The sequence below is a fragment of the Bison bison genome, unplaced genomic scaffold, assembly GCF_000754665.1.
Source record: "Bison bison bison isolate TAMUID 2011002044 unplaced genomic scaffold, Bison_UMD1.0 scf7180017864270, whole genome shotgun sequence".
In the NCBI taxonomy this organism is placed as follows: domain Eukaryota; kingdom Metazoa; phylum Chordata; class Mammalia; order Artiodactyla; family Bovidae; genus Bison; species Bison bison.
The window spans coordinates 5,517,674-5,532,965 of NW_011494842.1; the positions used below are offsets into that span (position 1 = coordinate 5,517,674).

The 15,292-nt window shown below is 49.3% G+C and overlaps 2 protein-coding genes across 3 annotated transcripts in view; one reads left to right on the top strand and one right to left on the bottom strand.

Annotated features, from left to right (window-relative positions):
* Positions 1-9,787, bottom strand: part of VPS52 (vacuolar protein sorting 52 homolog (S. cerevisiae)) — a 16,624-nt gene extending 6,837 nt beyond the window's left edge. Inside the window, exons 1-17 of one of the 2 annotated variants that reach the window (XM_010848595.1) lie at positions 9,464-9,787; positions 8,362-8,446; positions 8,157-8,209; positions 7,905-7,980; positions 7,644-7,711; positions 7,172-7,347; positions 6,419-6,569; positions 6,031-6,131; positions 5,825-5,957; positions 5,643-5,700; positions 5,148-5,281; positions 4,561-4,716; positions 3,966-4,084; positions 3,676-3,799; positions 3,306-3,401; positions 3,106-3,213; positions 2,818-2,883 (exon numbers count right to left, since the gene is read on the bottom strand). In XM_010848595.1, coding sequence (XP_010846897.1) covers positions 2,818-2,883; positions 3,106-3,213; positions 3,306-3,401; positions 3,676-3,799; positions 3,966-4,084; positions 4,561-4,716; positions 5,148-5,281; positions 5,643-5,700; positions 5,825-5,957; positions 6,031-6,131; positions 6,419-6,569; positions 7,172-7,347; positions 7,644-7,711; positions 7,905-7,980; positions 8,157-8,209; positions 8,362-8,446; positions 9,464-9,553 — 1,794 coding nt within the window. In that variant the 5' untranslated portion in view covers positions 9,554-9,787. Of the gene's footprint in view, positions 1-2,817; positions 2,884-3,105; positions 3,214-3,305; positions 3,402-3,675; positions 3,800-3,965; positions 4,085-4,560; positions 4,717-5,147; positions 5,282-5,642; positions 5,701-5,824; positions 5,958-6,030; positions 6,132-6,418; positions 6,570-7,171; positions 7,348-7,643; positions 7,716-7,904; positions 7,981-8,156; positions 8,210-8,361; positions 8,447-9,463 lie in introns of both variants that reach the window. The other variant, XM_010848596.1, reaches the window with a different exon arrangement.
* Positions 9,788-9,878: 91 nt separating this feature from the next.
* Positions 9,879-14,547, top strand: RPS18 (ribosomal protein S18). The gene is made up of 6 exons (XM_010848597.1): positions 9,879-9,963; positions 10,428-10,526; positions 13,839-13,925; positions 14,019-14,120; positions 14,231-14,322; positions 14,433-14,547. The coding sequence occupies exons 1-6, from the start codon at positions 9,961-9,963 to the stop codon at positions 14,506-14,508; spliced, it is 459 nt and encodes a 152-aa protein (XP_010846899.1). The 5' UTR covers positions 9,879-9,960; the 3' UTR covers positions 14,509-14,547.
* The last annotated feature ends 745 nt before the right edge of the window (positions 14,548-15,292 follow it).

Sequence of the window (15,292 nt, forward strand, 5' to 3'; positions counted from 1 at the left end):
GCGACCCCAGAGACGGCAGCCCACCAGGCTCCCCCATCCCTGGGATTCTCCAGGCAAGAACACTGGAGTGGGTTGCCATTTCCTTCTCCAATGCATGAAAGTGAAAAGTGAAAGGGAAGTCGCTCAGTCGGGTCCGACTCTTAGCGACCCCATGGACTGCAGCCTACCAGGCTCCTCCGTCCATGGGATTTTTCAAGCAAGAGTACTGGAGTGGGGTGCCATTGCCTTCTCCGTGATCATGTCCTAGGCCGAAGCAAATCTACAAAGATTTCAAATTTCAGATTTTTAATACCAAAAGGCCACATTCTCCATTCACAACGCAACTGTTAAACATTAATAACAAAAAGACTTTTGGAAATGTTAAAGCACTTCTAAAAAACCTCATGGATTAAAGAATAATTGAAATATAAAAGTTCTTTGAACTGAATAAGAAAAATGCTACATTTTCAAACCCACAGAACTCAATACAAGCAGTATTTAGAGGGAATTTCATAGTTTTAAATCTTCCTAGATGTTTGTGCTGGCAAGTTCTAAGATACTTTATAGGAAGAGATCATTTCAATCCCCAAATCTTTAAGAATAAAAAGAATGAGGAAATCCTTCCTTCCCACCTGCCTCTACAAATCCAGTATGACTTTGGTGCCAAAACCACATAAGGGCAAGACAAGAAAGGAATAGCACAAGCCTATCTCATTTCTGCACAGAGAAGCAAAAACTCTATATGCATCAGACCAAATCCAGAATGGCTTAACATTCCAAAATCTACAAATGTAGGATACCACATGATAGACTTTTTTAAAAAACGAAGTATAGTTGATTTACAATGTTGTGAGTACATGTGTATTGAATGAATATACATGTATACATATATATGTATTCTTTTGCAGATTCTTATCTTTTATAGGTTATTATGAGGTATTAAATATATTTCTCTGTAGTATACAGTAGATCCTTATTGTTTATCTATTTTATATATAGTTCTGTGTATCCGTTAATCCCAAAGTCCTAATTTTTTAAAATTTAATATATGATTACCTCAACAATTGCAGAAAAAGCACACATCCCTGATTAAAAATTCAATACCCATTCATGATTTAAAAACAATAACTCCTGGAATACTAGGGATTGAAAGGAATTTTCTTTACCTGATAAAGGATATCTATTTCAAAAAAAAAAACAAACCCTACAATAACAGTACTCTTAAAGGGGAAATGATGAAAGCATTTGTTTTAAAGTTAGGAAGGGACTTCCGTGGTGGTCCAGTGGCTAAGGGGGGCCTGGGTTCCATCCTTGGTCAAAGAACTAGACCCCACATGCCACAACTAAGAAGAAAAAAATAATCCCGCATGCCACAACTAAGACACGGCACAGCCAAATAAATAAATAAATATTCTTTTAAAGTTAAGAAAAGGTAAGGGTTCTCACTATCACCCCTCTATTCAACCATTCAACTTTAAACAAGGTACTAGCCCGTGTAGTAAGAGAATAAAGACATAGGAATAAAATAGGAAGAACTGAAACTGTCACAATTCAGAGATGACGATGCCTACATAGGAACACACATCTCCAGAAGTATTATTAGAAATAATTTAGGAAGTGGCTGGCTATATAATCCATATACAAAAATCAATAGCACTTCATATACCAGTTCAAACAAGTAAATTTCCTTTTGAAAAGGTAGTATTTAACAGTCTATTTAAAGGACAAATTCTAAAAGAATAAAGTCCAAACAATTAGGAAAAAAAAAAATGAGATCATTATTTCTAGTAATTTCAAGTATTATTCTTGGTAATTACTCCTAAATAAACAGTAGATCCCTAGTTCCAGAAGATCCCACATATCTCGGGACGACTAAGCCGGAGAGCCGTAACTACTGAGCGCACCCGCCCTGGAGCCCGTGCTCCGCAACAAGAGAGAAGCCCCGTTTGCCACAACTAGACAAAGCCCGCGCACAGCAACAAAGACCAACACAGCCAACAATTAATAGAAGTAACTAAACTAATTGACTTTAAAAAGAATGAGCTACAGCCTCATGTCATAACAGGACAATACTAGAAAAATTATGCATCAAATAATCCTGCAATCCTGTTACTACGGCACTCAGAACCAAAACTGAATAGTTACTGTTTCGGCATACAATTTTTTTTCTTTCCTTTTTGGTTGTGTGCTGCACAGCATGCAGGATCTTAGCTTCCCATATCCCCTGCAGTAGAAGCCAAGAGTCCCAACTACGGGACTGCCAGGGAATTCCCTATAGCTCTATTATTGCCCATAGCCAGGGCATGATAAACGCAACATTTAGGTCAATAAGCACCTCTATGTGAGAGACAGAGAGAGGGGCCGAGGAAGAACTCAGACTTTGATGTTAGTTATTGCCAAGGTGTGTGGTAGCTTTGTGGATGTCTATATCATTAAACAAAAAAAAAAGAAAAAACAGACCGATAACAACAGCATGTTGTGAATCAAGAGTTGTATCACAATTTCAATTCTGCGTACCTGGAGCCCGCTGCCACTGTAAGCGTGCGCGCACACACACACACTGACCTAAACAGCACACATGTGACTTCCCTGGTGGTCTAGTGGTTAAGAATCCGCCCTCCAATGCAGGGGACGTGGGTTCAACCCCTGGCTGGGGTACTAAGGCTATACATGCAATGGGGCAACTAAGCCCTCGAGCCGCAAGTACCGAGCCCTGTGCTCTAGGGCCCATGTGTGGCAGCAAGAGAAGCCAGAGCGCCGCAACAGAGAGCCAGTGCAGCCAAAGTCACCAGCAAAATACAGCACAGGACTGTCCCTGCCCTCACCCCACACCCCTACCTGTGTCCGCGCGTTGAGCAGCTGCTGGAAACTTTCAACCTCTTTGCTGTCATCCGCCGCCCGCTCCTGAGGAAAGACAGAGGGGAGTCTCAAGTTTGGGGAGAAGCTGCCCTTCATGCTGGCATATCCCCGTCCTTCCACATTCACCGTATGGAGCCGGACACCACGTCAGACTCCAAGAAGAAAACGCTTGACAAGGCCAACATGATCTCTGCACTCGTGGAGGAAAGGGGGCAGAGCGGGAACCTGGGGTCTCGGGGGAGGGTGACAGGGCAGGGGCCTCGGTACCATCAGCACACCCAGCATCATGTCATAGTTGTTGATCAGAAACACAAGCTGCTCCTTCCTCGAGGAGAACTCAGCTGCCACCCGGAGGACAAAATTCTCCACCTCCACCTGAAAAAAAGACCGAAAGGAGGGGTGACAGGAGCAGGCAAGGCTCCCCCGCTTCAGCCCCAGGGGCAGGGGACCCCTCCCGCACCCCGCACCTGGAGCTGGCCCAGCAGCTGCATGGTCCGTTCGTTGGGAATCGTCTGATTGATGCTGACAAGAGCCGAGGAGAATTCTGCGTATCGGCGCGTGATCTGGAGTAAGAAGGAGGGACAAAAACTCACGCCAATCCCCCCGGCTCAACCGACAAAACCCCTGACTCTCTCGAAGCTGGCCAACCAGCCTCTGGGCGATCCCCACCTCCAGGCCCTCCCACACAGTGCCCAGCCCACACTCCCAGGGTGCCCCCACACAGCGTGGCTACATGTCCAGTCAGGCCCAGAGACACAGCCCCGAGGCCGAGTGACCACACAGTGGGGCTGCCAGCCCTGCCTTTCAGCAGACCCCGCCACCCCTGCCCATGCTCACATAGTGAGGCCGAGTGTCCAGCCCTCCGAGGCGCTGAGGGTCAGTGCTGCGGACACTTTGGACGTTCATCTCCAGGATTAGTTCAAACCGTGGCCACAACAAGGCAAGCACCTGTTCCCAGTACCTGTGGGCTTGATCAGAATCAGAGATCTGGCAAGGAATGTCACGGGTGGGGTGGGGGAGGCTGAAACCTGATCGAGGGGTGACCATCAGTGGAGGCAGGAGTGGGTGTGAGAGGTGAGTGTGGAGGCATCAATACTGCCTCCAGGCAGACAAATGGGACCAGTGACCTGTCCAGGGCAGGAACGTCCCTCTTGGCTGTGATGTTGCGGAACCGGAGGACGATGTGGATGCAGAGGAAAACAGCGATGGCATCGTAACAGTCAACGAGGTAAGACTCCAGGTGTTTCTGTGGTTGAGGATTTAGAAACAGGCAGAGGACTGGAAGTGTCTCTTCCTTTGTCATTCCCAGTGACCATGGACAGATGCAGTGCTCCTTGGGGGACATGACACTTGCGGGTACAGGGAGAGATCTAAATGGAAAACGCACCTCCTTTCCTGTCCACCAGCCACTCACGTGGTCCTGTGGCCTTGCTCACCTAATCTATGATCACAAGCCCATCACAGCAGAATTCAGGGCCGGGAACCAAGGTCTAGGAGCCTCTAAGTGTTGGGTGCTATCGCCTAGGTGTGAATCAGAAGGAGGGGCGCCTCAGGGACCCCCAAGCTTTGATGGTTTTGTGGGGAGTCACACACAGTGAGAATGAGGCGCATGCATTCTAAAATGAGAGGATCCTGCCTTCAGTGCTCCAGGGCCGTGGCCTCACTGCAGTGCTGATGAGGACTGGGGACAGGGTTGAGGAGCCCAGGAGCCAGCGAGCTCACCTGGGTCATGCTGAGGGTGCGGCCCATGACAGCATGGAACAGATCGTGGGCAGCCGGGCCGGACACCATGAAGAACTCACAGATGAAGAGGTATTCACGGCAGGAGTTGTCGAGGAGGGCGTAGTGCTGGCTGCGGAAGAGGGCCTCGAAAGGATACTAGGATGGGTGGGAGAGGCAGGAAGAGACACAGACGGGTGGACCCCAGTCCTGGCTCTCTGTGGACATGGCTGGAACATCAGCTCAACTGGGTACCAGTAGCTCAGAAGACCCTCCCCATCTAACCCTCGTTCAGGTTGCAAAAGGGCTTCCTGAACAGGTACTGAAGGGCAGGGGCGGGGTGGGGGGAGGGCTACACGAAAAGAGCCCACCCCCACCTGCTGTTGCTGCTCCCGCATTTACCGCCACACCTGCCTAATGACCTATCACCCTCTGTAACACCCTGAGTCAATGGTCCAACCCTCCTCTCATCGCAGAGTGCAGGGGCAACTGAAGATGGGGACTCCCCCAGGCCCTGCAGCCGGGAAGCTCTGCCCTGAGCTCTGTGCTCAGAGCCCCACCCTGAGGCTGAGGCTGGCTCTCCCTCCTACCCTCTGTTCCCCGCGCTGGGCAGTGTGGGGCACGAGGATGGGAGCTTCCAGTTCAGCGGGGGAGATGACAGAGCCCCGGGTCCCCAGGGTGAAGATGGTGTTCCTGCTGCGGAGGGATGGCTTTGAGAAGAATCGTGAAAGGCCAGAGTCAAGGGAAACAGATCACAACTGTGATGGAAGATCAAAGACCCAGGACCTCCAGGGGCCCCCAGCAGTCAGACATGGCCTCGGGGTCCCTCCTCCCCAGTCTTGGGGCCCCACTTCACCTGACATCTGTGAATGGGCTCCAGGGAGCCTCTACGCTCGCTGACATCATACACAAAACTCAGTGTAAGGGTGATCTGTGCATTTTTCTGGGGAGGGAGGTCCCCGCCTTGATCTCATTTGCAAAGTTTTGGTCCCACAGAAAAAGGTAAGCAGCAGGGCCTTGGAGGCTGGAGCCAGAGGCCCTTCCCTCTCCAGGCCCAGCATGAGTGCCCCTCAGCTCCAAGATATCTTTCTTGGCTGTATCTTCCACGCCCATTAGGTCGTCCTTCTCAGCGACTTCCTCATACTAGAGAAGAGAGGATAGAGAACTGGAACACTGCTTCCCAATGTACAAGAAAAAAAGACGTCTCTTTACACAGTCACTCCTCTCAACTCAGGCGCCCAGAGCACCTCTCCTTCCACGGGCTTACCTGCACCTTCATGAGCCGCCCCAGGTAGGAGCGGTAGTAAGACAGGTATATCTTGCTCAGCGTCTCCACGTACTCGTCCCTGATTTCCTTCGCAGTGGCGCGTTCGTTGCCCAGCAGGAACTGATAGAAGAACCTGGAGGAGCCAAGAACCAGTCAGTCTCCCAGCCAGCCCCCCAGGGACACCCGCCCACTCTCTGGGTGGCGACCTGTATTTCAGCAAGGCTGTCTGTGGGATCTGATAGTTGGTCATTGGCTTTCTGAAGGAATAAATCTTCTGAAGGATGAACTCTCGGATCTTCGTCACAGCCTAGATGTGGGGGACCAAACACAAGGCATGAAGCTGTAGCCTTCTCACTACCTGGGAAGCACCGAGGGAAGGAATGAACGTTGACTGTTGGACGAGCAAGAGTAGAGAACACCTCTTTGATATCTGTTAAGACTTTCAGAGGAACCCAGAGATGTGAGGATGAGCCCTGCCACATAAAGGCAAGGAGAAGTTCTTGGGGGTGGGCTACAGCGAGCTTTGCCAGGGCAATCCAGGGTAGAGGTCTAAGGGAGGCTGGTTCGAGTCGTATGTCCACCCCCACTTCCCACCTTGACTCGGAGGCGGTCGAGCACGCCCCGGACATCTGCACAGGCCGCTGTGCCCCTAGCCTCCTGTTCTCGGACTGCAGCTGCCTTAGCATCCAGCTCCTGCAGCTGCTCCAAGAACCGGGGCTCTGTGACTGGTGCCTCCAAAATTGCCCTGGGGAGCAGGGAGGGGTGGGATGGGTGAGGAGGGAGACCCAGACACCTCGAGACTCTAAACCATACCCCTGGCATCCAGCGTGTGTCTCCTCTCCCTTTGTACACTGCATCATAGGGTCAGAACACGTGCACAAAGTATTCTGTTCCTGGACACACATACCTCCATCACCCACATCAACCTTAAACCCTTTCTCGATGCCCAACCCCAGATGATTCCTATTCCTTAAAGCCTGAGTCAGGGTAAAAAAGAGCTGTCAACTGCTCATCATTTTCTGGAAAGTGTGTGATAACCTGAAGCCAGGAGACCCACGTGGTTAAGTAGGGTAGGTCACGCCCGCCCATCTACTTTCTATGACATTGTTGTCCTTTGTTATTCAGTCACTCAGCCGTGTCCAACTCTTTGCAACCCCATGGACTGCACCATGCCAGGCCTCCCTGTCCCTCACTATCTCCTGGAGTTTGCCCAAGCTCATATCCATTGAATCTGTGACACCATCCAACCATCTCATCCTCTGTCTTCTGCCTTCAACCTTTCCCAGCAGCAGGATCTTTTCCAATGAGTTAGCTATGACATTAGGACCGTTCAAACTAGTGACTCACGTGACCAGAGCAGAGGGCACCACGAGACCATCAACAAGCTCCCCGAGTTTCCCCCGGACAGCCTGCCGGTTCCGCAGTCGAATGTTCATGGCTCCAGACTGTTCCTGCAGTGTCCGGATCTCAGAGCTGATGGAGCTGAGATCACTCTGAAAAGCTCCCAACATCTGCTCCATGCGCTGGGAGAAGGCAGAAGCGCTGCTGATTAGCCATAGGATTGGTAGGGGACAAGTTTCTAGGTAAAGTCTCTAGTACCTATCCAACTATGAGAGTAGTGGGTGATGAGGAAAAAGGTACAGCAAAGGCAAATAACAACGTTAGTCATGGCAGCAACAACAAGAACGGCTGCTGAGATCATCCTGAAAGTGACTCTAACTGTCCCTGCCTGAGGCAGATGGCCTAAAGAATCATCCTGAAGACCATGACCATGATCTGCGCTCTGGGATATGAGGGGTCCCAGGGCATGGTTACTAACCTCAAGGACAGCATCGCAGGCTGTGATCTGATTGTGCAAAGATGCTATGTTCTCACTCTCTTGGATATCTGACTCACAACAAGTCAAGGGGCCTCACTGTGGACATGGAGATTCTCAGACCTCAGCAGGACCTCTCCAATTTCTCCCTGAGGTGACAGAAACCTCAGAGAGAAGACGGTGGCCCCGGGTGGGCTGTCAGCACCATACCCCTACAAAATGCCCGTTTTAATAACAGCACCCCTCTCCTCTGCTGGAGGATACAATCCCGAATGGACTTCTGCTCAATCTGCTGTAGCTCCAGCTCAACCTGCTTTGAATAGTGACGAAGATCCACACCCTGGGAGAACAGAAATGTGAGAGGGTCAGGAGGAAGTCAGTGAAGGGACACTGGAACAGAGTCAGCAAAGGACTAGAGAAAAAGACCAGGGTGATAGTAGGAGCGCAAAAGACTTTTTTCTTTCCTTTAAGGGGAGGGTTCAGGAAGGGGCAGATTAGTATAGTGGAAAGCCTCACCGTTTTAAGAGCTTCCTTTACTAACTCATCCTCCAGATTTGCCTGAATGTGAACTGCAAATAGAAGTTCATCATAAGGGTTCAGCTAATTCTACAGCTCTGTCTCCACACTGAACATCCACACACCAGTCCCAGCCTTAGTACTTGCAGAGCCCAGCCTCTCAGGTTACAGGACCACATACCCCCCACCCTCTGCCATCACTTACCATCCACTTCATCCAGGATGAATTCATCAGAGGTGATGTCCAACTCTCCAATCTGCAATGGCTCCCGAAGACCTGGACCACTCCCCTGGAGAGGAACAGGTTAATGGGAAAGAGAGAAGTAGAACAAAATATAATGGAGTAGTCACCAATCCTTCAAGCGGAGAAGAGGGACTTTCACTGGGAAATCACAGGTAAATACTGAGTTCACAAAATGTCAAAAGTTCCATATTGTCTCAGTCTACTAATCGGGGCTGATGGATAGGAACGGGACAAGGAGACAGGCAAACGACGAAGCGTGAAGGTAACCAAATCAGAAAAATTAGAAGATGCAGAAGGCAGAACAGAACTTGCAGGTGAATTTAGGATCTCTAGACTGCTGCTAAGAGTCAGACATGACCGAGCCATTTCACTTTCACTTTTCCTTTCATGCATTGGAGAAGGAAATGGCAACCCACTCCAGTGTTCTTGCCTGGAGAATCCCAGGGATGGGGGAGCCTGGTGGGCTGCCATCCATGGGGCCACACAGAGTAGGACACGACTGAAGCAACTTAGCAGCAGCAGCAGCAGACTGCTGCTACCTTAAATGTTCTATCACCATCCCTCGGGGGCGCGCCAACCTATTTAAAACTACCAGCTAATACATAGTGTTTACCTACCTGCCAGGTGCCATCTTACATATATTCATTCACCCAGTCCTAACCCACAACATAGATAGTAGGTCTTAGTTTTTTCACCTTATAGGTGTGGAAACAAGGGCATAGAGAGGCAAGTTAAACTTGCCCGAAGACACACAGAGTATACGTGGCAGAGCCTGAATTAAAGCCCAAGCAATCTGGTTCCAGAAGCCATGTTCCTAGACTTGCTTCTCTATTCTGCCCAAACATCTGGAAGTTAACTGAAATTGTGGCCCCAGAGCCAAAGTCTCGGCCATGCTGACCCCAGCTCAGGTTCAGGTCGGATCCCACGGAGGCGTATGGAGAACCAAGCCGGGTAGCATCATTGGCAGCTGCGAGTTCCACCCTTGTGCCTACACCCAGCCCAGGCTTTCCTGACGTGAGGAGACTGGACAAGACTCTGAAGGAGAAACAGCCCTGCTTCTCACCAGCGGGCCCTCCTCCTCCTCCATATCTGAGGCCCCGGCCCGCAACACCAGCTCACGAGCAGCTGCCGCCATGGTCGCAGCGGCGGCCATTCCGCGCAGCCTCACTTCCGGCAGCTGTCAGTCAGGCGAATCTGTTCCCCGGAATGGAACTACAGGTCCTGGAGTGTCTTGCACGGCGCGAAATCGCTCCCAGATATTTGTTTGCCTCCAGTCTCCCTCTTTCAGCTGTAACCGCTTCACCCAAGTGAAAACAAGTGGAATTCTTAAGCACAATCTCAATCCGGAACCTTTGTTGCTCGCACACACAAGACCTGTACGAGCAGTAAAGAAAACCCGGACCGGAAGTCATGCCTCCCGATTCAGAATCTTGCATAGTTTCCGGAAGCTCCTTGCTCAGATAGCTCCGCCCGTTCCGCCTGGTAGCAATATAAGGCTGTTACGTCACTTCCGTTTTCTCTTCCACTGGAGGCCTACACGCCGCCGCTAGGGCCGCCGCCATGGTAAGAGTACAATCCTTGCGGGGATCTAGCGACATCGGGACCGGGGCAGGGAAGGTCTTGCTGTCAGAGGGTTGAAAATGTCCTGTCTTGGGGGCCTCCAACTTTCTGGGTGGAGCCTCGGATACCGCTTCTGGAAAAGGACAACTAAAGACATCCAGTCTGGGGACTGGGGCCGGAGGAACTCCCACCCCGGGCACTAGAACGGTTTGGGCATGAGGGGGGACTTCAGTCTCCGCCACTCAGAGTGTACTTGGGGCACGGGTAGGAGACACACTTCTTCCCCGAGGTTGCGTTTTCTCAAGCCTGAACACTTCATGTTCCTGCTGTCTGCAGGATTCAGGAGTTTGTTGTGTCGTGAAGACCTGACGGGGGTTTCCTGCTCCCTGTGTGACAAGCTTAGCGTTCGTGTTTGAGGTTACGGTTTGATAGTAGTTCACTCTAATTTCTCCCTCAATCTCTATCAGTCTCTAGTAATCCCTGAGAAGTTCCAGCACATCTTGCGAGTACTCAACACCAACATCGATGGGCGGCGGAAAATTGCCTTTGCCATCACTGCAATTAAGGTAAAGTAGGGTAAGGACTGATGGCTTCCTTGGTGGTTCAGACGGTAAAGAATCTGCCTGCAATACGGGAGACCAGGGTTTGATCCTTGGGGTTGGGAAGATCCCCTGGAGAATCTCCTCCAGTATTCTTGCCAGTTCCACGGACAGAGGAGCCTGGTGGGGCAACAGCCCCTGGAGTCTTAAAGAATCAGACACGACTGAGCGACTCACACACACGCAGGGTAAGGACTAGAGACTATAGATGAAACTTGAGTTGTTAACACCTGAGCTGAAAGTGAGGCAAAGTGAGGGGAGTCCCAACCAGATGGTCTTGTCTGCTAGGTAAAAAAAAAGGACGATTAAGAGAGCAATTAGTTCTCTTAACCGCTCGCCCCCTTTGTCCCAAAAGGTAAGTGAGAAAAGCCAGAGAGTCCTCTCAGGTCAAACCAAGAGATTTCACCTAGGGAATGGGGAAGTTGGATAATTGTACCATTTGAAGGGTAAATAGAAATGCCAAGAGATTCCAAGTATGAAGAAACCTATAGTTATTATGTCAGTGAATGCAAGCTTGGATATCTCCCTTAACCTAATGAACTCCCAGCCTTCCAGATGGGGATGTTATCCTTAAAAAGATTTTTTAATTGTGGAAATGACTGAATGTTTTCTGCCAGTATGTTTACACTTCTTGGAGCCAAGGTTGCTTAGAATCCCCAGAAGACACTATGATAAGTATTTTATAGATTGTTTAAAACGGCAAATCAGCATCAGCTTTTCTTGGTGAGATTTGTCACGTTTACTTTTTCACTCTAATTCAAGGAGCACGGCTTTCATTCTTAAATAGTACGTTTCATCTTCTGTGAAACTAGTAAGTCAGTGAAAAATACAGTGTTCAGTGCAGGCTCACCTCATTTTGTGGAGCTTTGCAGATACTGTGTTTTTTTGTGGTAGCTCTTAAGACAGTTCTTCAACATTTGCACACATGGTGTGTCTGTCACATTTTGATGAAATACTTTAAAAGTTTTCAGTGGTGTATTTGTTATCCTTATCTGTGATCAGTGACCTTTGTTACTATTGCAAAAAGATTTAGACTTGCTTAAAGTTCACATGATGGTTAGTACTTCATAGTAATAAAGTGTCTTGATTAAGGTATGTATAGGCAGTTGCTCACTTAATAGATTATGTAACTACATGTGCTGAGAAACCAAAATACCATGTAGCTCTCTTTATTTCAGTGTTGTTGGGTGTGGTCTGGAACTGAACCTGCTGTATCTCTGAGGTTGCTTCTGTTTTTAAAGATTGCTAGAATGCTTAGGTCAGATAGTGAAAATAAAAGATGAGCGTGGTTGATAGGATGCTTCTATTAAACCCTTTCTCCCTGCTTCTTTGAAATTAACTAGTTTGGTATTTGTTACCTTAAGTATATGTGATGACCTTAAAACAGATTTTGTAAGCAGTTTCCAGTACTTAATGAGTATGTTGATAAGACTCTCTTAGGGAATCTCATGCCCTGCTTACCACTAGGAAAGATTATTCTAGAGATACACAGGTACTTGGGGTTTTGCTAACTGTGTTTCAGCTTTTGCTGGCTCTTCTCTGGTGAGACAGCCAAAGCTTAGAGGTACCTGGTCTTTTGTTAATGATTTGGAATGTGGGGTTGAGTAATACTTATAAATTGGAAGGGAGTTGCTGGGGCTGGAGGCTAAGTAGGAGGAGGGATTCCTCAGAAAATTAAAGGAGCAAAGTTAATTGGGAAAGGTGAGGTATCAAAGGTGACATAAGCAGAAAAGGGTATTTACTAAGTGGTAACACACCTGCAAGATTTTTTTATGCCACAATCCCTTCTTTTCTTTCCATTTGTGCACTTCTGCTATGAATAGTCCTTAAGGTTGGACTGCCCTTCCTCTAAATCAGGATGATACCTGGTCATCTGGATTGTTTGGAAACATGGTTGGAACTAGTCACAATGACTGGATGATACCCATTGGTTCTCATAATTGGCAAGCCAGTATCTGAACAGGGCTTTCAAAAAGCTTGACAGCAACTTAAAAAAAAGAAAAGCTGTTTATCAAAAATCATAAACGCTAAAAAGTAGGAGAGAGAGAATTATTGGCCCCCTATTGAGGCATCCAAGGGACTCCTGAAAATCCCTTGGACAGCAGGGAGATCAAACCAGTCAATCTTAAGGGAGGTCAACCCTGAATATTCACTGGAAGGACTGATGTTGACGCTCTAGTATTTTGGTCATCTGATGCTGGGAAAGATTGAGGACAGAAGAAGAGGGTATCAGAGGTGAGATGGCTGGACAGCATCACCGATGCAGTGAACATGAAGTTGGGCAAATTCTGGGAGGTGGTGGGGGGCAGGGAGGCCTGGTGTGCTACCGCCCACAGGGTAGCAGAGTTGGACACTACTGGGTGACTGAACAACGGTCGATGTATCATCTAGTTAAAAATTAGAATCTTGTTTTATCTTTACCTTTCTCTACCCACTTGTATTTTAAAGCAAGTCTCAGACATACCACCTGTAAATATTTAAATTTGAGAGACACTTAGATCTTAGTCTCCTCTCAATCAATTTGGTAATTTGACCTCCAGGTCACTTTCTTACAGAGAGGAAATCCAGTTTCCTGGGACCTTTGTGACACAGATTTGTTGACTTAAAACAACCGAAACTTAATCTCTCAGTTCCGTGCCAAACATCCTTGGTTTCCTTGTCTTGGCAGCTGCATCACTCTAGTGTCTCACCCTATCACATGGCCTTCTTGCTTGTCTGTGTCCTCTCCTTTTATAAGAATACCAGTCATTGGATTTAACTATTTCTAACCAAAGCCATGTTTTGAGGCTCCCAATGAACAGAAAGTTGGTGGAACACTACTCAACCCAGCACACGGTCGTTCACTTTGCAAATCTGTTTGGCTCGTGAGCTCAGGTGGCAAGGAGCACCAGTGTTGGTGGTGACAGGATGCCACTGGTCTCAGTGTTTATTTTGATCACAGGGATTTAGTGACCTGCCCAAAGGATCATGGCCTATGGCCCTTTGACATCACGAGCAACTGACAATGCTGTCACTCAACCGTTAATTCAGAGAACCTTGATCTTGTTGCTTTGGTGCTCCATTGACTGAGAAGCATCAATTTCGTCTCCACTGTGTAGAAATCAGAAGGTGCCACTCAGGTGCTACAGCTTTCAGGGGATATCAAAACCTTTTTTTCCCTTTAATGATTAGGCTTTGTATCTGGAAGAGTATGTTATTTTGGACCCTACTTTTGTGTGCTTTTTGAATCATGAGCAACCCAAAAGGTCAGACTCACACAACTCTAAAACCTCTCCTCAGGGTGTGGGGCGAAGATATGCTCATGTGGTGTTGAGGAAAGCAGACATCGACCTCACCAAGAGGGCCGGGGAGCTCACCGAGGATGAGGTGAGGACAGGGATCGGGGCTGGGGCTGGGCCTGGGCCTGGGCCTGCCTGGAGATGGGGGCTGTCTGGACCTGACCCTTGTCCTGCCTGCCAGGTGGAACGTGTGATCACCATTATGCAGAATCCACGCCAATACAAAATCCCAGACTGGTTCTTAAACAGACAGAAGGACGTGAAGGACGGGAAATACAGCCAGGTGTGTGTGGAGAGGGGAGAGCAGAAAGAAAAGCAGGCTGTCCAGTTGGGACTGGACCTAGGAGATCAGGGCGGAGAACAGCCATCCCTCACTGTCCCCCGTCTGTGTAGGTCCTGGCCAACGGTCTAGACAACAAACTCCGTGAAGACCTGGAGCGCCTGAAGAAGATTCGGGCCCACAGGGGGCTGCGCCACTTCTGGGGGTGAGTGGGGGCCCATTTGTCTGTCCTTAGACTCCCAGGGGACTCTCATGCCCCGTCTTTTCCCAGATTTGCTTGATATGGTGAGTAACCTTTGTCTTTTCTCCCTGCAGACTCCGTGTCCGAGGCCAGCACACCAAGACCACAGGCCGCCGTGGTCGCACTGTGGGTGTGTCCAAGAAGAAATAATGTGTGGGCTTTGTGTTAATAAATAGTTTATACAGTTAACGGCTTCCGTCTTGTGGTTCTTTGCGTTTTTCTGGAAACTCTGATAGGGAATATGCTTTCACACCGGGCCCTGTTGGTCATTTTTCACACTCGATTGATGTCCCCACTCAGCTGCCCAGACCTTGTCTTGGTCTTTGTGTCCTCGCTGCGCTCGGCTTCTCTTTAGTTGTGAGCATGGCTGTTCATTGCAGAGCACAGGCTCCGCGGCACGGTAGTGTGTAGGCACCGAAGTGGTGGTCCCTGGGCTCAGTTGCCCTAGGGCATGCGGCATTCCGGGACCTGGGGTGGGGTCTGTGTCCCCTGCGTTGACAGGTATATTCTAGAGAGCTCCCAGCACTCTTGGTCTTGATTAAAGCTATGCTGTTGCCACACCCCCTTACCAGAAGCAACCTTTTACCTATTGGTGCCACTCTCCAGGTGGGTAGAGGGAGGAGCTGCACATTCACCCTCAAGGGGGCGCTCTCGGACATTCCGAGGCCCGGCTTACCCTTGCTGGCTGGCGGGGTGTTGGGGCTTGCGCAGGTAGCTGAGCCTAGCCAGCGGCCGGTTAGGTGAGTATCTGCGTATTGACCGCCGTACGTCTCCGAAGGCTGGAGATGCTGGTGTTGGTGACCTGGAAACGTTGAGCCCCGCCGCGCGGGGGTGGGTGTGGGGAGGCGCCGGCCGCACGGCGTCCGGCCGATGTGGCCGAGGCCCGCGGATCCAAACCTGCTTCCCGTTTTGGGCAAAGACCCCCCTTGCGCAC